At 34.5% G+C, this 23,704-nt stretch overlaps 1 protein-coding gene across 1 annotated transcript in view; it reads right to left on the reverse strand.

Annotated features, from left to right (window-relative positions):
• The window catches only part of LOC131063249 (uncharacterized), a 100,346-nt gene that overhangs the window by 7,512 nt on the left and 69,130 nt on the right, over positions 1-23,704 (reverse strand). Inside the window, exons 4-6 of the mRNA XM_057997037.2 lie at positions 13,915-14,454; positions 13,619-13,753; positions 13,381-13,476 (exon numbers count right to left, since the gene is read on the reverse strand). Coding sequence (XP_057853020.2) covers positions 13,381-13,476; positions 13,619-13,753; positions 13,915-14,454 — 771 coding nt within the window. The remainder of the gene's footprint in view (positions 1-13,380; positions 13,477-13,618; positions 13,754-13,914; positions 14,455-23,704) is intronic.

Here is a 23,704-nt window from a genome sequence, read left to right on the forward strand (position 1 = left end):
TTATTTATAATTTTGACTCTCTTTTAACACAACTAATTCATCTACTTTTCAGCAAATGTATTTACATTGCAATAGAAAATAAATATATATTTGCTTATAGATCCTTAACTCAAAATAAGTATTATACTTAATATTTTGATAATTTTATTGGATTTTCTAATTGGAAGTGCTTGTAAGTATCCATCTTCTTACTTGTGTAGTGCAACATATGAACTATCCTTCATGTGCATACACATCTTTAGTTTGTGAATGTGAGGTGCCTACAAAGATCTACAAGAAAACACACCCTTGATACAAATTTGAATACAATCCCTTCCTAATTAATATTGTGAATGTCAACTACTTCTTTTTCAACCATCAATACTTATGAAATATGGATTGTTAGTGCATATTGTTGTTTTAAGGGCTAGTTCATGTTGCCTATATTGAGTTATCAAGATTATTGACATGTACATTGGTTCGGTTGGGTCCTAACCTTGTCCTATGTAATCTTTGCAGTTTATCTCAACAAATAAAGGAATGTTGAGTAGTTTGTTTTTACTTGTGTATACGCTTGCTTCAACCTAGACTAGTACATCATTGGTGAGATTTGCTCCTACATACAAGTTTGAATTGAGCATAACTTATTGGCCATTGCATAAGAGAAGGTTTACATAAAGTTATTTGTCCTCTAGATTTTATCACAACACTCCCCTTAATTACTTTGTGAAGATGAGGGAAACAGTTCGAATCAAAGATTCAAAACTTCCAACATCAAAATTGGAGTTCTTGCAAATCACACACACATGCAAATACAAATATCTAATCTAAAAACACATGCATGCAAACACAAAACTCACTCTATTGCCCTCCTATTCCTCAATATTTTATATTTTAACAATATTTCTCTTAGAAGCACATGCACAAAAGGCTATGAGGAAATAGAGATTTGAAAGATTCAGATGCAAATGATATGAAAACTAGAGTGTGAGAAAACAATAAATGTAAGAAAGCAAAGATGAAGTAAAATGCTTATGAAATCTTTGCTAATACTTGCGAGAATAAATTAATAAGACAATCATCCTAGTTTTTGCTATAGTTAAATTCATATCAATAAAGCTTGTTGAGTTCATTTTGATGAATAACTACACTTCAAAAAATCCTTGAGAGGAGTTTCCATTTTTCAAGATCACATTATTGTAGTGCATCTTTTGTATCATAAAGAAACACATCATTAGTATTGCTAGATGAATTTGTGGGAATGCAACCTTTATATGATGGATGGTAATTATTTGTTATGATCTCCCAATGTTGTACATATTTTTTACTTTATTGGTTATTCCAATTGAATGCCGAGGAATTCATATGAGTTAGTCATGTTCAATTATTAGATTCCTCGATTAGTGGCTAATTGACAAGACTCAATTTAAATATTGATGTCTTATACACTTTAGGATTTGCAAAACCAAGGTGGTTTCCCTAAAAATATCTAATGATCTTGACAACTATTGCTCAGTTATTGTAAAAGTAGATGGGTTTTCAAAGAAAATATACCAAGGAAAGCATGCTTAACTTGTAAATTGGCTTCACTCTTGGTCATTAAGAATTAATATGTGACTAAGAACATGATCCTAATCTATACTATACCTACACAATAAGAAAATAAAATGGATTGATTATTTGATGGTGTTTGTAAACTGTGAGTGAGCCTTTAGCTCGATCAGTGCCTATTCTAGTGTATGGAGTCCAAATGCTAAGAATAAGAGTATATTCTTACGAAAATAATTCAAATTAGTGGGTACAAGACATTAATATCTTACATTAATGAATCCCTTATGTAAATATTATATAATTCTTCTTTAAATCCACAACATACATAAATTCATTGTGAAATTTTTAAAGCCTTTAATTCTTTCTTTGGAAGAAAGCAATAAACAAAACACACATTACAAAAGCATTGCAAAGATGAACTAGAAATATTCTTGACATATGTATTCATGTAAATTTGTGTGTACATCCATGGAGACGATTATGTAAGAAATTCATCGTCTCTATTCAAAACCCGATATTGATATTGATATATTGAAAATACAATAATGCTTTACCAAAATTCATTGTATTGCCCAGACTCCTTGACCTTCAACTGATTATACCTAGAGAAGCCATCCATCATGGACAATAACTCACGCCCTATTACATTTTGTAGCATTGCTTACATATTGGGTAGTGGTTAGTTATCCTTTAATGAAGACATGTTAAGATTCCTAAAATCCACACATAGTCTTATGTCCTTGTTCTTCTTTCTAACTAGTACCAAATTAGAAACCTAAGAGGAATGTATGATTGGCTTTATAATCCAACCATCTCTTAGTTTGATTAACTCTTCTTGCATTTTAGGTGCCAATGTTGGGTTTTTAGGTCACTTCTTTTGCCTAAAAGGCTTGACATCTAATTTGAGAGAGATTTCATGTTGGAATAAATCCTCTCTATAGGCCTTTAGATCATCATGAGACCATGCAAAGACATGTTTATACTTCCTTAACTATGCTATCAACATTGTTCTATCTTTAGGACTGATCTTCTCGCCAATGTAAACCTTTTTGGGAGATAATCTTCTTTGTGCACTAGTCCAAGTTTAATTTTTTTACTATCATTGCTATTAAATACTATCTTCAATGCAACTAGTCCCTTCAACATTTTGTTTGTCTTTGACTGTACAACCTCATTCCAAAAGATAGTTTCCTTGCTATCAACCATTTCGACAAAGGCATTGAATTTAATTTCTTGTGTTTCATACTTATCTATACATTGAAGAAATTTAAAACAAATCATCATCTTCATTAAACACTTGCTAGTTGCAAACATTGTTAGGGATAGATGGTATTGCCTTTATTTCTACTTTTGATATTCCTACCAGTGTAATGTCATTATTCTTCAAAGTAATATTTGTTAGAAAATCTGCTATGATATTATTTGACCTCTCCACACATTCTACAAAGAGTACATAAAACAATTCCAATAAGTCTTAGACAACAACCTTATATTGCTTTAATCTCTTGTGCTTTGTAGAATAGTTTGATTTGACCTGTGAAATAATCAATTATGAATCTCCCAAAACTCAATAATTTGATATCATGTTTCACAACAAGATTGAGGCCAAGTAAAAATGCCTCATACTTAGCAAGATTATTTGTACATTCAAAAGATAGCAAGAAATAGTACTTAACGATTTTCTACTAGGTGCAATGAAAATCACACAAGTCCTTGATCCCTCCTTGGAGCATGCTTCATCAAAGTACATCTACCATAAACCATAATGATCATTCTACAATTCAATAGTTATTAGATTGGTATTGTCTAACAATGGTCAAGTACAAATTAAACCCTCAAATTTTTCATGTCTACATCACACAAAAAAATCAGTTCATTGAGATCAAAGTGTTCAACAATTGTGGGAGATCTTGGTTCCCTATTCAACCTAACATTCTTCCCATTTACATGAATGATAAAAAATGATAAATCGAATTGGACATTACCACCCATTGGTCTTGTCCATTTCCTTGATAAAAAAATTCCATATTGGTGGGGGGGGGGGGGGTGGAATATCAACAACTATGATATCCATCTTGTAAATAACTTCTAGGAAAGTTGTCAATTTAAGTTCTACATTTTTCATTATACCAATAATGAGGATATACCTATTATCTACAGCATAACTTTTATTATCTACTGTTTAAATAATGATGAAGTAATACTTCATAAATTATTTAACTAAATCTCCACATGTCCCCAATTTGATGTTGTTGTTGAATAAAAGAGTACACTCCAAATTAGGACTCCTATTTGAACTAGTTACTGTTGTATTTTTCTTGTGAATAATTTGTCCTCAACATTAGGGACGAATGGCACATGCCTTAGGTTATTTCTAAAAAAGTAAATTCTCCACTCTCTCAGATTGTTTTAAAAGAGAGTTATGCTCGAGTTAATTATTCTTCTCATGTAGCTTCTGATTGATATTAGCAATTAAACATTTATGCATGATGAAGACTAGATTCGTCTCTAGATTCTCTTCATAGCTATGAATATTATTGTTGTTGATATTATTGACTTACGACATGAATAAATTAATGTTTGTTACCCTTTGAGTTAGTGTATTGTTCTATCTAAAGATTAAATTTCCTTGAGCAAGGACCACTTGAGGTAGTGTAAATCTCTTCTTTCTTTCTGTTAGTTAGTTTCAATTATGTAAAACATTAATTAGATTACTAGAACCATTATTGTTAGGTGCTTTGTTAATATAGTTAATGGTTAGTGTCCAATTTGTAATTGAGTTGTATACAACCCGCAACCACAATGGAGTCACTTATTAAGTTACCGACAACAACTGTTGTACAAATATATTTTCAATTCCAACGTTGCTTACGCTTTCAATAGTTAGCATTTCCCTTTATACAATCAATAGAATGATTGAGAATCCTTTGATTCACATACAATATCAACAACATCCAAGAAGATAAGCCCCTAATTGATAATTAAATGAGCCTCTACTTAGGACACTAGGTTATTTTGTTGGAAATTCCAACTAGGATAAGTGCCTTGAAATGCTACACCAACCTTGTGTATATAATAGAGAACAATCAAGCATAGGGCCAATAAGGCCAATGAAATCAATTGCCCAATTTTTAAATAGATATTGTGCGAGGACTTTTTGCAATGGCATCTCATCCCAAGTTGTAGGGCATCTCGTTCTATGACAGATAACACACATTTTTATTTATTATTTGCAATCTTTGTATGTGGTTCACCACCATAATCTAGATAATGAAATCTTTTGGGTTGTAGCATCTCCACTATTATGTCCTCTTGTTATTCATTTGTGTGCCTCCCTTACAATTTATTCTCTATTTGCATAAATGATTATATGGACTACAATATCTCTTCCTCTGTTATATAGAGCTTCCTCAATCAAAGTGAATGGTAATGATTTTATTAACAATAGTTTTTTGTCATGGGCATTTATATCTAGATGGTATGTTTTAGTTAAAATCAATTCAATAATATTATGTAATTCCCCTAGAACTATTGTGATGTTGAAAAGATATCTCCCAGGTAGGTCTTCTTCATCTGCTTCATCAGTCTCTTCTCCTATATCATTTCTTGATAGATTTCTTGTCCTTGATTGTTTCTCTTAAGGTTGATCATCGTGGTGAAGTTAAACTCCTAAAATAGTAAAATTAATCTACATATACACCCTTGTATCACCAATTTATTTAGGAGGAATTTCAGGGGCTTGTGATCTGTATAAAATGTGAAGAGAGTAGATAGTAAATAATGTAAAAGTTTGTGTAATGCATAGAGAATGGCTAAAACTTCTTGCTTATTAGTGGTGTAGTTTCTTTCTGCTTGGGACAATTTCCTATTGGGGAATGCTATTGGATGGTCCTTTTTTCTCTCTAGGTTGAGCTAATACTATGCTTATGTCTATTTTGAATGCATCTACATGAACATGGAAGGGTACATACTAGTTCAAAAAGATAAAAATGGGTGCTTCTACTATCTTCTATTTTAGAGTGTTGAAAGATTGTTACATTGTTCTATGTAATTGATGACTTTATTTATTGCAGCATCTTAAATTGTATCCTTATACTTTTCATCCTCACTTAGACCTCACCTTAGTGATTCAAATTTTGATGCTTGATGCATGTTCTGATTTTGTTCACACCATTCACCAAACTTGCATTTTTATCTCCTTCTCTACCTTTCCTTCAAGCCCGAGTCCTGATTGGTAGGACCAAGGTGCCCAACACTCTAGTCCTCTTAAGTAGGGCCCATTTTTGGTCCCCATAATGGTCATCTCAGATGAGCGAGAAATCTGACCCCATGTCAGCCTACTTTGAAAATTTAATTAATTTTCAGGCAGTCAATTATAAAAGGAGGTCTACCACTTTCATTTGAAAACCTAACCTAAATTAAGATCTTAATTACGCACTAGAAAATTCAAGTAAGAAAGCAATTAGTTATTCATCAAGCATTAGAGAAGAAGTGAAATCAAGTTTATGCATTCAAAATGGCATCCATGATCAACCTTCTTTGAAGAAATTCTACATGAAACCCTAAAACCCTTGCATGAGGATCAAACACAACTTCACCAAGGTATATTTTAATTACAAGCATTTCATTTCAAATCTAGCATTTCCCTCAAAAGGAAAGCATCTTGCAGTAATTTTGATTTCAATTTCAAGGTTAATTCTTAAACCGAGGTTTGACTCAAGGCAAACCCCTATCCCCAACATCCTTCCCTCTCTTTTTGTGTGTAGGAAATAGGTTCAAGAGTTATACTCAGGGATTTTGACAGAGTCAATAGTGACGAACGAGTTTAGCTTTTGATGGAGAGAAATATAGAGGACTGGGGCAAATCTATACTACCTAATCTTGAAAAATTAGGCCAAACTTTTGGGAACGAGTTCTAAACATCTTATTTTCCCAAACCTTAGTTTGTGGATCCATGGTATATATATAGCAATCTATTTTTGATAGTTTACTTCAATTATTCATTGTTTCACCCTAATTTCACAATTACCTTCCAATTTCAACAAAGAAAGAGTATAACTATTAACAACCAGTGAATCTAGTCATAATTTCAGCCATTTCTTTATTTGGATTGTGGCTAGATCTATTGGATTCACCACTCTTTCAATGTTTTGGTGAATTTAATGTATTAGTGGTATTATATCTTAACTGAAACCCTAATTCCAAATTTCCATGAATACATTTTGGTGAACTCAACTTCTTTCATGCTTGTTTTTTATTTGTTGTCTTAGATATGATTTGTATGCACTTTAACATTCAAATTTGCACTCATAAATCTTATTTTCAATTGAATTGCATAAATTTAGAGGTTAAATTCACAAAAACCCTAATTTATTATTCTAAAATTGACTTGTGGATTAGATAATTTTTCAATCATGTTTTCAAATCTCATTGTTATAACATGTTATATTCAGACTTACATGCATCTTATATTCAATAGCATAATTCAAATTTCTTAATTAATTGGTTAATCAATCATTTTTAAAACAAAATGCATTACTTAATCATAGTTTTTGCATACAATTTTCCCTATATTGTGCATGAGTTTTGTTACCATTAGTCCTACATAGAATATTCCAGTGAGAAGAAGTTGTAGACTTAAGGCTTTCCAAGGTTTAAACACTAGGGATATGGAGCCTTAGGTGGATGACTTATCTCATGTGAATGTTGGTGCTTCCTCTACTCCAACAAATGACATCAATTATCCCTCTTCTCCTCACACTTCTCATGATGTGGATGAATCATTAATTAGGGTTACCATTGACCAATTGGAGAAGATTGAAAATGAATTTGAGAATCTTCAACTATTGATGAGTCAACAATACCCAAAAAGTGAGGCAATATCCCCTTGATTGAAGAATTAAAAAGAATGGTGCAAAATGATAAGAGAGGTGTAGATTTGTTGCATGGCCTTGCTTATATTGTTGACACTAATATTATACCAATGAAAATTTATTCCAAATTCCTTGGTTACTCTCAACCCGCTATCCAAGTTAACCATTCCATTCCTATACCTACATCCTAGCCTAGTGTGCCTACATTTACATATTCTTGTTGTATATTGGCTGATATGTTGTCATTGATGTGTTGTCATTGATGATAACATATGTGACATATGCGAATATTTTTTATGAAGAGATTGTTAGAAAGTTTTTTCTGTATTCCAGTGTTGCAGTTTGATTGGATGAGTTGGTCTCGCCTGTGTATTGCAGATGAGCTGATGTGGTTTAAAAGGTTTCTGGTATGTTGTCTGTAGATGGTTCATTCCCATTTGCAGAGGTCTGCATGATTATTTGATTGAGTTATGAGATCCGGTATTGAGGATGTTATGTAGTTGTTTGTGTTATCTGGTATTCTGGTTTGTGATCCGTATTGCTCTGGAATTGCTATATCATTGGTTGTGGATATGTGGAATGTATTCTATATGTTTATGTGTGTCTTTAGTTAGCTTGGTTTATTATTTGGATATCCGCAAGCGAATCTTTCAGTTTGACAGTTAGTTATATTGATGTTCTTGAGCTTCGATAGAGAGATGTTAATGATTCTGATGGTTCGAGTTGTTGTGGTTGTTGTGATGCAATTCATGTTGCTTGTGAATGTCTTTTGATCATGTTCTATGTGTATTGGTGATCTGTATTGATTATTGTGTGCGTTATTGAAGATTTTCCTTATCTGGTGATGTTCTTTGTGTTATGTGATATTCTTGGTGGTTGTAGTGTGTTGCGGAAGATCAAGGCGTGATTTTTGGAGGTGTTGCGTGTTTGCGGTATTGATTTGGATCAAGACTATGTCTTAGTCGACATTATTTTGGTCAACATGTATTGTTGTAGCGTGTGAGGATATTATTTTATAATTTGTATTGAGGGTTTAGCCAACCTTAAAATATAGGTTGACGACTTGTATAAATATATGTAACAATGATGTAAGATATATGTCTGCGAGTGTATGTGTTGTATATGTGAGTGATTGATTGAGTTGGATGTGCAAACAAGTGATTTGATCTTTTGGAAGTGTAAAGGAGAAGAGACGTGTTGCAGAGTAAAACTGTGTGCTTAACCAAAACTGTACTCAAGCATATGGAGATGCTATTTTCACAATTCATATGATCCAGATTGTTGTCTGAATGCTTTTGTAAGTCAATGAGATTTCCTGTAAGGCAATGAGCCTTCCCTAAAGGTTGTAGCCTTTATGGGTTTCTTATTTCGAGCAGTGAGCTCTACGCAGTGTGCCTAAATGCATGTGTATTCCCATTGTAATATTCATATTTACTCCTAACAGGGTATTATCTCATTATGGGTAGGCTCCCACTATGGTTTTTCTCTTAACTAGGTTTTCCACGTCAAAAATCTTGATGTTGTGTGTGTTATTGATGTGGTGTTGTTTCATGCTTTAATTATTAATTATTAGATCTGTTTTGTGGTTTAAGTTGCTAAAGTTTTGGTACAAACTAATTCACCCCCCTCTTAGTTTGCTGCATTGTTGCCAACAATTGGTATCGAAGCTAAATCCTCTGGAAGAAGCTTGATTGCTTGAGGAGATCCGGGATGACAACCATTTCTTTCAAGAAGAACAATTCAAGATTTCATGGAATAAACTATACTCTCTGGAAGAGCCGGATGCAAGTACATTTGAGATGTATTCGAGAAGTGTATTGGAAGATCACTAAGAATGTCTATAATGTCCCTCAGAATGGTCCTTCTACTTCAGATGAGCTGAAGGAAGCAAAACATAATATTAGAGCCAAGGAAGCATTGTTAAGTGCCTTGTCAGATTTTGAAATGACTAATGTGATGGATCTTGAAACCGCTCATGAGATCTGGGTAAAGTTGGAGACCTTACATGAAGGTGACAATCGTATGAAAGTTGCTAATTTGCAGAGCTTGAAAGGAAAGTATGAGAACCTGAAGATGGGTGAAGATGATAATATTACCTTTTTTATGCAGAAAGTGCATGAACTTGTGTGCAAAATCAGATGTGTCGGTGGAGTCCTTGAAGAGTCTGAGATTGTTGCTAAAGTATTGAGATCCTTGCCTCGTACTTACAAGGATAAAGTTATTGCTGTGGACTGTGACAAATGTGACAAGATATATGTTGGTTGGAAAGCTTGCTTCTTTTGAGTTGAGTGAGTTTAGAGACCCTCTTCCTAATATTGAATATGCATTCAAAGCTACTGTTTCCGGGAAGTAGAGATATGATCTAGGAGCAATTTCTACAATAGTATCTAGATATGAGAAAGAGATGAAAGAGATGGAAGATGAAGAAAGATAGATTGAGGAGCTTGAAGCACTTATTGCCAGAAGATTGCCTAAAGGTTTTGGTAAGTATGAAGGGAAATTACCTCTTAAATGTTTTTCATGTAATAAGATGGGACATTTTTCATAAAGGTGTCCAGAAAGAAATAGAAATCCTAAGAAACCATTTAAGCCATATAAGCCTAAATTTCAGAAAAAGTATTATTATGTTGCTGATGAAGGTGTGACAGATGATGAATCAGATAAGGGTAATTCAGGAGATGAATTTGTGTTCATTTCTATCAAGGAAGATGATCCTGTAACTACAAATTCTACAAGCTGCACTAATGAAGAGAAAGCTTTAGCTGCTAAAGTTGAGGAGAAAGATGAATGGGTAATTGACAATGGTTTCTCTCATCATATGATAGGTGATAAGAGTAAATTTGTGAACTTGGAAAGGTATGATGGTGGTATAGTAAGAATTGGAGATAACAAATCTTGTGTAATCGATGGTAGAGGTTCTATTTCTCTTGATGGTAAGCATAATACTGATGATGTGTTGTATATTGAAGGTTTAAAGAATAATCTTTTGAGTGTTGGTTAGATGGTTGATAAGGGATATAACTTGCAATTCAAGAATGTGAAATGTGAGATCTTGAGTAGCTCCGAAACTGAGATTGCATCAAGTAAAAAGAATAAAGGTAATATATATCACTTGAATGTTGGTAGTAAACATTGTTTGATTGCTCAGATTGATGAAATTTGGTTATGGAATAAGAGGATGTGTCATGTAAACTTTGATTGCATGGTTAAGATAAGTTCTACTTAGGCAGTAAGAGATCTACCAAAGTTAATAAAGCCTTCTAATCCGGTATGTAAGGAATGCCAATTAGGGAAGAAAACAAGAGTTACTTATACGAGCAAACACTCTAATTCTAATGGATTGTTGGAACTTGTGCATACTGATCTGTGTGGTCCCTCTAAAGTGAGAAGCTTGCAGGGTGACATGTATTTCATGTTGTTGATTGATGACTATTCAAGAATGATGTGGGTTACTTTCTTAAGGGAGAAGTTTGAAGCGTTGGAGAAGTTCAATATTTTCAAGGCTAAAGTTGAAACTAAGACTGGAATGAAGCTGATGTATCTGAGATTTGATAGAGGTGGATAATTCACTTCTAGTGAGTTTAATGCATACTGTGAAGAGCATGGAGTTAAGAGACAATTATCTTTTCCTAGGACACCACATCAGAATAGTGTTGTGAAGAGAAAGAATAGAACAATTCAAGAAGTTTCTAGAACCATGATGATTGAAGGAAATGTTCCACATATATTTTGGAGAGAAGTTGTGAGTATTGTTGTATACACTCTTAATTGAGTAAATGTCAAAGGTGATACTGGTAAGAGTCCTTATGAATTATGGTTTGGTCATGCTCCTAATATTAGATATTTCATAATTTTTGGTAGTAAATGCTATATCAAAAGAGATGAAGATCTTGGAAAGTTTGATGCTAGATGTGATGAAGGAATCTTTCTTGGTTATTCTACTAAAAGTAAAGCCTATCGACATTATAATAAAAGATTGAGAAAGATGGTTGAAAGTGCTAATGTGAAGGTTGATGAAGGTAATATAAGATAGATTAGATCTTCCAAATATGATTCTGATGATCAGGATGCTAGTTTAGATAAAGGGAAGCCAATGTAGAATCAAGTTCAAGTATACGGAGATGTTGTTTTCACAGTTCATATGATCTGGATTATAGTCCAAAAGCTTTTGTAAGTCAGTGAGACTTCCTGTAAGGGAATGAGTCTTCCCTAAAGGTTGTAGCCTTTCTATATTTCTTATTTTGAGAAGTGAGCTCTTGATAGTGTGCCTGAATGCATGTGCATTCCCATTGTAATATTCACATTTACTCCTAACAGGGTATTATCGCATTGTGGTAGGTTCCCACCATGTTTTTTTCCCTTAACCGTGTTTTCCAAATAAAAAATCTTGGTGTTATGCATGTTATTGATGTGGTGTTGTTTCATGCTTTAATTGTTAATCATCAGATTTATTTTGTGGTTTAATTTGCTAAAGTTTTGGTGCAAACTAATTCACCCACCGCTATCAGTTTGTTGCATTGTTGCCAACACTTCTATCAGGACTACTTCCACACAAAATGTTAATCCTACACATGTTAGTCATGGAGGAAATCTTATTGACGAATATTCTTACATACCTCCTTTTGTGAGTCTTCCATTTGTTTTACAACCATCTCTCATACCTACATAGCATCCTTATTCTTAACTTCCACCTACTCACAACAATATTACTCCTCCATCACAATCCAATATGTCTAATTTCAATCCATCCACCAAAGAAACCATCAATAACATAGCTTGAATTATTACATCCTTACAACATCAATTAGCTTCCATTACTCAATGTAAGTTCAATGCTCCCACATTTGATGTAGCAAGCCCACTATCTGATGACATAGTCCATGTGGTTCCCCCTAAACATATGGAAGTCCCTCAACTAGAGTTGTATAATGAAAACTTGGTGACCCCTTGATTCACGTGAAGACATTTCAAACTTTATTTAGTGATTTTTCTCACGACCAAAGACTTATAGCTAAATATTTTACTAGAACCTTTGGAGATAAAGATTTGCAATGAGATTATTTTTTGTCTCCTTATTCTATTAATTCATTTCAATAATTGGCTAATGATTTCATTCAACAATTTCAAAATAACAATGGTCCTAATATTGCTTTGACTGATTTGATTCATTGTAAGCAAGGTGTTAGAGAAAAATTGACTACTTTTATAGGTAGATATAAACATTTGCATTCTCAAATTGCTTATAAAGTGCTTGATGATGATGTTCAAAGAATTTGCATTGCTAATTCATAAAAGGACATTAGAGACAATCTTCTATTTTTTGAGTTTACTTCTTTTATGCAATTATGTGCAGTGCTTCACAATTATCAGCTTCAAGTGAGTCAATTTGAATCATCCTCTTCAATGGCTCTAGTTGATAAGAATGAGAGTGCTCCACAATAATTTATTAAGTTCAAACCCAAAAAAGGTTTCATCAAGATAAATGACAACATCAACACTCAAGTGGTAGCCACGACATTAGGTGTGATCCCTTTATCCAAATACTTTAGAAAATAATTAACTTCTCTTTTCAAGTCTTTGCATAACATAATATTGAGGCTAATGAATTCTAATGTGTTGAAACTTCCTACCATCAAGCCAATTGACACTTCTAAACCATTGCCACTATACCATGATCCTAAAGATTTTTTTGAATATCACTGTCAACTTGGACATGATACCAAGAAGTGTTACGAGTTGAGAAATAAGATCCAAGAATTCATTAATAACAATACTATATTTTTAGCTAGTGTCAATGACAAAGGGAATAAATCCGTAGCTCCTCCTAATCAAAACCTCCAAATATTTACTAATATATTTCTTTCTCATTCTACCAATGCTTTTGATTAAGGTAAAAACAGGTTTTGAAGGGGCCCCGAAACCCTTTTACAAAAGATCCTTACGAGAGAAAAGCATTAAGAAACCAAAAGGAACATACATAAGAAAAACTATCATAGCAACTAGAAAAAACCAGCATAGCAACTAGAAAAAACCAACGAAAAAGCCCCAAAAAACCAGCTACAACTAGCCAAACCTGACAAAGCATAGAAAAGGAACTATTTTATGTTTTTCAGGGCATTAGCCAAGTTACTACTAATCCCATACAGTTCTTTGATATTATCCCTAAGATTAGGGATTTCCTTAGTAGACGCCACAACAAATTTCTTCAAGCTCGCCCTAGTTCTCTTTGCCACTCCACCAAGAGTAGATTCCCTGATCCCAGTCTCGATAGCATCTTCATCAATGTCGAGGTCCATTACCAGTTTGGGAGAGCTGGAGCTTTCAAGGACCTTAGATATTTCCTCTAGGTTCTTTGTAACATCAGTCAAGATATTCAGAATCATTCCCAACAGGTTTTTCATTGCCGCTTTACCATCTTCCAGATAGTCAATTTGAGCTTCCATCTTCTTAGCTTTTTCCTCCATGTCCTGCTTCCATTGCTCTGGTTCCTATCGTCTTCCTTCCTTTTCACATCCATCTGCTTCCCATTTTTTTCCAAATTCTTCAAAAACTCATATGTCCACCTGTCAAAACCCAATCTAGCCTCGGTAAGGTTTTTGAGGTTATCTAGGAATAATCCTTCTCCAGGACCCTCCTTATCCTTACTCAGACTATCCTTAGCCGTTTCCTTCTCAGGTTCCTTATTCTTCTCCATCTCAGAATCCATATCTTTTTCCTCATTAACCTTATCATCCTTCTCCACCATAGGCTGGTTGTTGACATTGCCTAAGCTAGCACTGTGAATTGGACTATCTTGGTCAGATACATCCTCAGCTTCATCTTCCTCTGCTCCCACGTCCTCATCTTTCCAACTTTCCTCACCTCCAGACTCATCCGTTTCCATTTCACTGCCATCTTTTTCGGTATCCTCTGTGTTATTCTTGTCCTCTTGGGTTTTCATCCCAGAAGCACTCTTGCTCTTTTTGCTCTGAATCAACTCTTCCTTGCTGGGTTCGCCTTCCTCCAACTTTCTCTTTCCTTTCCCTAGAGAAGCAGACAATCTCTTGTTTTCCTAAATGGCAAGGATTTTGCAGTGCTCATAAATGAGCAGAATAAGGCCACAATGAAGCACCGGGTTCGAAGGATTCTTGTTGTGTTTGTTGAGAGACCTCGACAAAGACCTGAAGAGGTAGTAGGGCAGGGAAACCCTTTTCTCATGCCTGAAGTGGTTTAATAGCACAAAATGATATGTATGGGCCCTAGTAAAATGACCCTCCACTTTTATGTATTCCATGATAGCATTCAACACACAACCCCAAATTTTCTTGATGCTGGAGGCATCATAATAACCCCCTATGGCTTTACCTATTTTAGCCCTCTCCTTCTCCTTACATGGAAAAAGTTTAACCGCGTTATTGGAAACTTTAAGATCTCTAAAAAAATTGAGACCTGAGTGGGGCATACCTATTACAGTCACAATGAGGCCCGCATCCAATTTGAACCTCACACCATGAATTTTAAAAGACTCGTTACTCCAGTTTTTAGTTATTTTGGAGACTATAAGATTAACCCTACCTTTATCGTAATCAACCAGCTTCTCCATAAAATTCGTCAGGGACCCCTTTTCCAGCTTCGTCCATACTTTAGGAATTTCCTTCCATCTAGATATATTATCTGGTTCCTCCCTCCTTAGATCCCCTCCCATATTCAATTTCAAAATGTCACCTTTGTTCTTCTGCAAACTCAAAGCTTCCTTCCCGTTGTCTCTCAAAATTTTGAAAATGTTAACCCACAAAGTGTGCGGAGGGTTAATATCTTTGATTACGATTCTGCCACTTTGCCAAGTAATCATAACCTTTCTATAAATGCATAAATTACTCATTTCAACTATCATAATTTTGTGGTCCTTCTTTCCCCATGAATCTATCCTTTCTTAGGAGATCTTTAATACTAAAATTAATATTATCTTCCCCGTGCCAAATAGTTTGAGCTTTGGAATTAACGCCTAGGTTCGCCAGGCCATCCGCAACCAGATTTTTTTCTCTAAAGGCATGTTCAATTATGATAACTTTGAAGCTAGCAATAATTTCTCTAGCTTTAAAAATTATGTTTTCTATAGACCACGATGGCTGGGTTTCCCCCTTCAAGCACTTGATAATATTTAGTGAGTCTCCCTCCAACCATAAGTTGTCATGATTTTGGTTCTTAGCAATAATAAAAGTATTCAGATCTACTGAAGCTTCAACATAATGACTCGTTTGACTACCCAGAGGACAAGCGACCACCACTAGGCAACTTCTAGCAAAACTCTTGACAATGCCCCCATAACCAGCTTCACTCGGATTCCTCTTCGACGCCCATCAAAGTTGGCCTTTATCCATCCATGAAGTGGAAAGCACCATGCCAGACCCTCCCTACCCTTCTCCTTACTGGATTTGGTTATAGAAAGGTTCCATCTATCATTAAAGTCTTGTTTAGCTGCTAAACCATGATCAATACCATTGAGACATTCGAATATACCTCTAGATATTTTATCCACCACAACTTCAGGGTTAGCACTTTTATCCCTAAAAATCCTATTGTTGCACTCCTTCCAGATGTTCCAGATAACATTAGGGAAAGTAAGTTTCCAAAGCTCCACAATCTTAGGGTTGGAATTAGGACAATACCATTGCTGCTAGGACTCCCCTAGAGAGTTTGGGAAAACCCAGCTCAACTTCCACCTACTAAAAATAATTTTTCAAATTTCCTGGCTGAATGTACACTGGTGGAGAATATGGCAAGCAGATTGTTCTTCCTTGAAACAAAGAGAACACCTGTTAGGAAAAACAAATCCTCACTTTTGAAGGTTGTCCAAAGTCAACACCTTATTTTGGATAAAGATCCAAAAAAAGATATTAACTTTAGGAATTAACTTCTTATTTCACACTTTAGCCCAAATAGGAATCTCTTCCATAACTTTGTTGTGGATAGCCACAACCGAAGACACAAAATAATTCCCATCCGAGGTCTCCCTCCAAATCAAACTATCCTCTTTGTTGTCCCTCAAAATTTTAGAAGAAAACAAAATCTCAAGAAACTTTAAACCCGGACAATGCTGGCTAAACTCAATCCAATTCCCATTTCTCCAGTAGTCTCTAACCAAACCCCCATGCCTTTTTTTGAACCAATCTTTCCCATCATTAAGGATTGGAATTTCCTCCAAAGGTTTATCCATAAGCCGTCTGTCTTCCCAAAATATTATACTTCTTCCATTCCCCAATTTCCACATTCTTCCAGTAGTAGCCCAACTTTTAGCCGATTGAACTGCATTCCAAATTGCAGAACCTTCAACAGTAAAAGATTTATCCAAAAATTCTTCCTCAGAAGGTTGCATATGAATATATTTCTTTTTCCAGATTAAATTCCACTCTCTTTCCTCCCCTTTCATTCTCCATATTTGTTTTGCTAATAAGGCATTATTCATAGAGCTAATATTCCTTAAACCCAACCCCCAGAGGCCTTGGGAGAACAAATTTTGTTCCAAGCTATAAGGGGAATTCTATTCTTGTCTTCCACTCCCGATCAAAGAATTTTTTTTTGGATTCTTTCAATTGTCTCCGCAAAATTTCTAGGGATTTTAAACAAACTGAGAGCATAAATAGGCAAGTTTTGGAGAGTATCTTTAAGCAGCATCACCTTGCCCGCTTGACTAAGGATAACCCCTTTCCAACCTGCCAGGTTAGTGTTGAATCTGTCAACCAACTTAATCCATAAATTATCTGCATGCTTAATACAAAGAGGAAGCCCCAAGTAAGTAGAGGGAAACTCAGCAATTTTACATCCAAGAATTCTTTCAATCCTTAATTGTCTTTGAATAGGGGTTTTGATGAAGAACAACGAGTTGTTATCCCAATTAATTTTTTGACCAAAAGCAGATTCATAAATATCCATAACATTCTTCATATTTCTTGCTTTCCTAATAGTAGCTTCCCCCATGGTAATCGAATCATCAACAAATTGTTCACGAGTACAAGTAATATTGGACGAAGAAGGTTTCAATCCTTTGAGATTACCTTCTTCCACATTAAAAAAAATAAATCTGCCCAAACTTTCAGCTAATATAGTAGACAAGATAGGGGAGATGGGATCCCCCTGTCTTAGACCTCTAGTGCTTTTGAAGAAACTAGAAGGAGATCCATTGACAATAACAACAGATGAGGAAGTTTCCATCAATTGAGAGCAGAGCTGTATAACTTTTTCTCCAAATACAAAGGCTTTCATAATCTTGAAAAGAAAATGCCAGTTCATTCTATCATAGGCTTTAGACATGTCTAACTTAACAACATTCTACCAATGTTGTTAAGTTCGAGTCTCTTGATTTTTCTCCTAATGACCTTGTCCTAGACTCTAATAATGTTGTGAACCTTGTTGACAAACCTACACCTCCAAAAGACATGCATTACCTTTTTATCCTAGTGAGACTATTGTTCCACCTAATGGCCCATTATATATCACTGTGAAGATCAAAGACAAAATCTCACGAGGGATTCTCATTGATCCAGTGTGTATGGTGACTGTGATAATTGAAGAACATCTTTATATCTCGCAATTGCATCAAATAACATATGATAAGTCTGATGTTATGATTAAGGTGTATGATGGTTTCTCTTTCCTTACTAGTGGTTCTATTACTCTTCCTATTTAGGTTGGTAATAAGTGCTTAGATGTCACCTTTGCTATTATTCTTACATCAAGTCAATTTCTGTGTGAAGCTGGGACATCCTTGGCTCTCTTCCATGAAAGTTATCCCTTCTACAATTCATAAATATTTAGAATTCCTTCATAATGGTACTATTATAATAATTAATCACAGCCTTTACCAACCCATGATGAAGCATGGAAATTTCACACTTGATTACACTTGGCCTAAACAAATTGAGTCTCTTAAAATTTGAAATGACATCTTTTTTTTATCTTCCAAAAAATGGAAAAATGAGATGATCATGTCCTTGAGTAAACCTAGAGACTCTACACCCATGGATATTCCTCCTCCTCATAATGAACCTGGTATTATTCCTACTCCTTCTATTCCTCCTATATATGCCTCAATCCAACATCCTTCTTACAAAGGAAAGAAATTAACATCTAGTCTTCCTCAACCTATTGAGGTTTCTTTTGTTCCTCCTCATATAAGAGAAGAAAAGAAGCCTATGTCCATTGATCCTCAACCTTTACAAGTCTTGACTAGAACTAAAAGGAATTAGTGTGCGAGGGAACACCAATGAAGATGTCATGCTAAGGCTTGTAATCTTTCTTCCCAAACCATTTCCTCCCCGAAGACACCAAATATTTACTTAATCCCATTTTTCCTACCTTCACCTAACCTTAGGGAGGAAGTTCACATCAAATCACCTAAATTAAAAATGCTCAAGAAAAATGATGGTTCAACTTCTTTTCATATTGGAGATCCTATGTTTATTAATCTAGATGATGATAATATTGTTCATGCTAGCAATGTTGATTCTAATTATTTTGAAGATATGTATGAGCTTGTTGAGATTAATCATGTGGGTTATCTTCACATTTTTTAAAGGCATTAATCCTAGCTACTAATGACAAACAAAGTGACTCATCATTAGAGCATGGTTATTGTTTGCAACTTGCAATAGCTCCATTTGTTGTACTCGAAGTGGCTCCTCTTGCATCTTGTCCACAATCCCTAGATGATGTTCAACAAGATTAGCAAGTGTATGATTTGCTTGACTAGCTTCATTCCTACCATAGATTCTCTTTTGTGTGTTTTATTGTTCATAATGTGCTTCCCTTATGATGTGTTATTTGACATGTTTTTCTATTATGTTAGGTTCTCTTCGGATGACCCTTATTACTATGTTGGTACAAGGTAATAAAGAGACTGAATCCATTGTGACATTACTCTATTTGTATCTCAATTATTTTATATTTTGTGCCTTGTGTTGTTTACTTGGGGACGATGCAAAGCGTTAAGATCTATTTTTGGTCTCTCTCATGTTGACTCAATAAGACATTTGTTTGTTATCTCTTGTGCTCTTCTTCCATTGTGTTCATAGTTCCACTACTTTTGGAGGGTGAGGTCAATCCAATATAAATATTCTTGATCTGCATATTTATCATAAGAGCATACTGACCCTAGAGTTAGTGGATCCCTTATGTGCTTTTTTCTATATGTTTTGTGACCATTATCCTTTAATATGTCCTTTATTGGGGGCATCTCATTGTGGTAACATGCTTGTCTTTTGGATATATGCCACCTTAAAGAAAATGCTCCCAGTAAGGTGTATGCAATCACTTTAACATGGGGGTATACACTCTGCTCAATGTTACACTTTATGCACACACCATGACATGTTTTTGATACTCAGGTTACTTTGAAAACCGAGACTTTTTGTTTGTAACTTGATATTTTAATTTTTCATGACTCATAGTAAGCAAATATTACTTGGCTAATATAGTCATGTTATTTCTTTTCCTTTCATGTGTTATCCCTTTTATCTTGATATTAGACTAGTAAGATCCTAAAGTCCCTAGGGGTTTGGTGTGACTTGTCTCTCTGATATCTTGTTGAAGTTTTTGCAATGCGACTTTGTACTTTACCATGAGTATTCTTAATCTCGTGCTCCCACTAAAGTAGGGGATAAATGTAGCATCACAAATTGTATCTGCATACAATTTTGTCCTTTCTTAGACCTTGCCTCAGTGCTTCATCTTTTGATTTTTTATGCATGTTTTGTTTTTGCTTACACCATCCATAGACCTGCATTTTCATATGTTTCTCTACCTTTCGTCCAAGCCCGAGTCTTGATTTGGTAACTATTAACAACCAATGAATCTAATTAGAATTTCAATCCTTTCCTTATTTGGATTGTGGCTACATCTATTGGATTCACCCCTATTTCAATGTTTTGGTGAATTTAGCATATCAATGGTTCTATTATCTTAATTGAAACCCTAATTCTAAATTTTCACCAATGCATCGGTCTTCTCATTTTTTTACAACTCTTTTAATGGTGCACTTATGGTGGCACACCCTTTGATGAACTTCCTATGATAACCGTTGTATCCAAAGAATTTTTTTACTTTTGGGGTTGTCTTAGTGGGTGGTAGGTTCATAATCAAAGAAATTTTCATTGGATCTACTATCAAACCTTATTTCCAAATAATAAGTCCCAATAATGTGTCAAAAGGGACTGCAAAGATACCCTTCTTTAGGTTTAAAGATATTTGCATACTCCTAAATTTCTCTAACATTGTTTAGAGTGCTTTAATATGATCCTTCACCAACCCATATACCATCCAATCATTTGAGTATACCTCCAAAAAATCATGAATAAAATCTTTGAAAGTATTGACCAATATTTGGCTAAAGATAGTAGAGACATTTTTTAGCTAGAACAAAATTATTGTATACATAAAAGATCTTCATTCAATGATGAATATTGTTTTAGGCTGGTCTTCCTTTCTTATTTGTACTTGATGGTATTCAAAGAACCCATTAGTGAATGAATAGTTTTCCCTTCTGACAATAGATTATAAGATTTTTTTTATGAATGGTGTAGGGAATGGGTCATGTATACTTGCTTTATTTAATTCCTAAACATCTATGCATACCCAAATTTCTCATGTTTTTATTTATATCATCATTGGACTTATCCATTTTGGTTCTTCTACCAGTTTTATTATTCTGACCACCAATATTTTATCTAACTCTCTCTTCACCCTTTTATTCATATTATGTTTTAAGCAATATAGTCTTTTCTGGTGTGGTTTGGTACCCTCCTATAGTTGTATTTTCATGGTCACCATTTCTTCCTTAATACCTTTTGTTTTGGGTGTAAGTTGGAATTAGGAGTTCAATTAAGATAATAAAACCACTAACAAGCCAAATTAGCCAACACATTCAAAGAGGGGTGAATTTAATAGATCTGGCCACAATCCAAATAGGTAAAGGATTGAAACTCTAATTAGATTAACTGGTTATTTGTTTCTTACCCTCTTTCTTAGTCAAAATTGCAAGGCGATTGTGTAATTAGGGTAAAACAATGAATAATTGAAGTAATTTGTCAAAAACAAAGTACTATAGATATCCCACAGAGCCACAAACTAAGATCTAGGCAGAAGAAGATGTTTAGAACCTGTTCCTAGAAGTTCAATTTGATTTTTTGAGACCCAGTAGTACAGATTCACCTTGGTCCTCCAAATTTTGCTTTGTCGAAAGCTGAACCTATGTGTCACCATCGACTCTATCAAAATCCCTGAGTACAACTCCTAAGCCTGTTTTTTGCACATAGAAAGAGAGGAAAGATGTTGTGGATAGGGATTTGCCTTAGGTCAAACCTGCTTTAGGAACCAACCTTGAAATTGAAATAGTAATTGAAATGGAAATTATTTCAAGATGCTTTCCTTTTGAGAGAAAGGACAAATCTGAAGTAAAATTCTTGTAAACAAAATTTATACCTTTATGAAGTTTTGTTTGATCCTCATGCAAGGGTTTTAGGATGTCTTGTAGAATTTCTTCAAAGAATATTGACCACATGGATGCCATCTTGAATGCATAACTAGACTTCACTTTTGCTTCAATGCTTGATGAATGATTGATTCCTTGCTCACTTGAATTTTCTAGAGTGTATTGAGATCTTGAATTGAGGTTATATTTCAAATGAGAGGGGTAGACCTTCTTTTATACTTGACTGCCTAAAAATTAATTGAATTTTTGAAGTAGGCCAACACATGGTCAAATTTTCCGCTCATTTGAGATTACCATTATGAGGACAAAAAATGGTTCCTAATTGAGAGGACCAAGGTGTTGGGCACCCTGGTATTGTCCTTCAGGACTTAGACTTGAGGGAAGGTTTGGAAGAATGTGGAAATGCAGGTCTATGGATGGTGTGAGAAGAATCAGAACAAGCTTTGGGTATTGAAAGACGAAGCACCAAAGTGAGGTCTAAGAAAGGATGAAATTGTATGTGGATACAATTTACGACACTACACCTTTCATTCTGTAAATAATTCTTTATATTTTATTTGTAATTCAATAGCTAATGTGACAACCAGTTCTTCTGAGTAGTCTCCAATTTTTGCCATCTTTGGGTTTTCTGATGGAGCTATATTTTCCTCCCTAAGATTTAATTGTTGGTTGTAATAGTGCTTACCAAAGTCTTTCCTTAGTTATAACTTTTGTTCTTCTTCTCCTATCTTAATATCAATTTTAGGATCTACCTCCTCTTGATCTTTGTGGACTTTGTAACATCTTTTTTGTACTGGTCATGTTTATTTATCCATCCATTGTACTAATTTCCATACTCCACTTTGGAGTGGTGGATTAGGCTCTAAGTATACATTTTTTAGTACTCGTTTGAATATAATTTCCTTGATTTTACTCAATGACTTGTATGTTTTTTCATTTTCATGTGAGAATGAAAATGTGTAGATAAAGTTGTTCCAAACATCTTCCCATTCCCTGGTTTCTAGTCCCCTTTCTTGACTGATATACCATGTTTGTACTACCGATTTTAATGTCCAATAGAATAATTGTATGTGGAGGTAGTGATTTTATTCTCTGTCTTTGGTTCATGCAAAACACAAGTGTAAAGATGATCTTTTAGGGTGATAGTTCCTTGATACTTGAGGATAGTGGGGTACTCTCCTTCTTGTACATACGAGGCTTTAATGATAATTTTGAATGCAGACCAATCTATAATAGTATTCTTATGTGTATTTCACCATTATGCAATGTTTCAAACCAATGCGTCTTGTAATGTTGTCATCCTCACTTTTTCCTTTTTGAATGTCTTCTCCATTTATACAATATATTCAACATCTCTTGAGGTATTTCAAAAAATATCAGTAGCTTAATGTGTGAAATCCCATGTTTAATATTATGTGTTTTAAATACTAGTGCTTCATTCCCAAAGGTTATAGGCATATGGCTCCTAATCACAAATACTTTGTGGAATCCAAATATTGTGTGTTGGTGTTTGAGTATGGAGGTCTGAGATATGTTGCATAAAGGCTAGGTAGGGATATTTTATAGTGGCTCTACATATGACCTATCTTCAATGCTTAGTGGGATATGCACTATTTGTTCATTATTAACAAAATATATTTCTTTAGCCCTATAATATATGAATTCATTGGCATTCACAAATCATCTTAGTTCAACTATAGCTCTGAATATGTTGAATGGATCCTTCATCTCTACCACTTCAAAATCTACATTTTCTTTAATCCCCTATACATTCACCTCAACATTTTTCCAAGAATATAATGTTTCCACTCTAAAACTATCAAATAAACTAATATTC

Source organism: Cryptomeria japonica, chromosome 9 (genome assembly GCF_030272615.1).
Source record: "Cryptomeria japonica chromosome 9, Sugi_1.0, whole genome shotgun sequence".
Taxonomy (NCBI): Eukaryota; Viridiplantae; Streptophyta; class Pinopsida; order Cupressales; family Cupressaceae; genus Cryptomeria; species Cryptomeria japonica.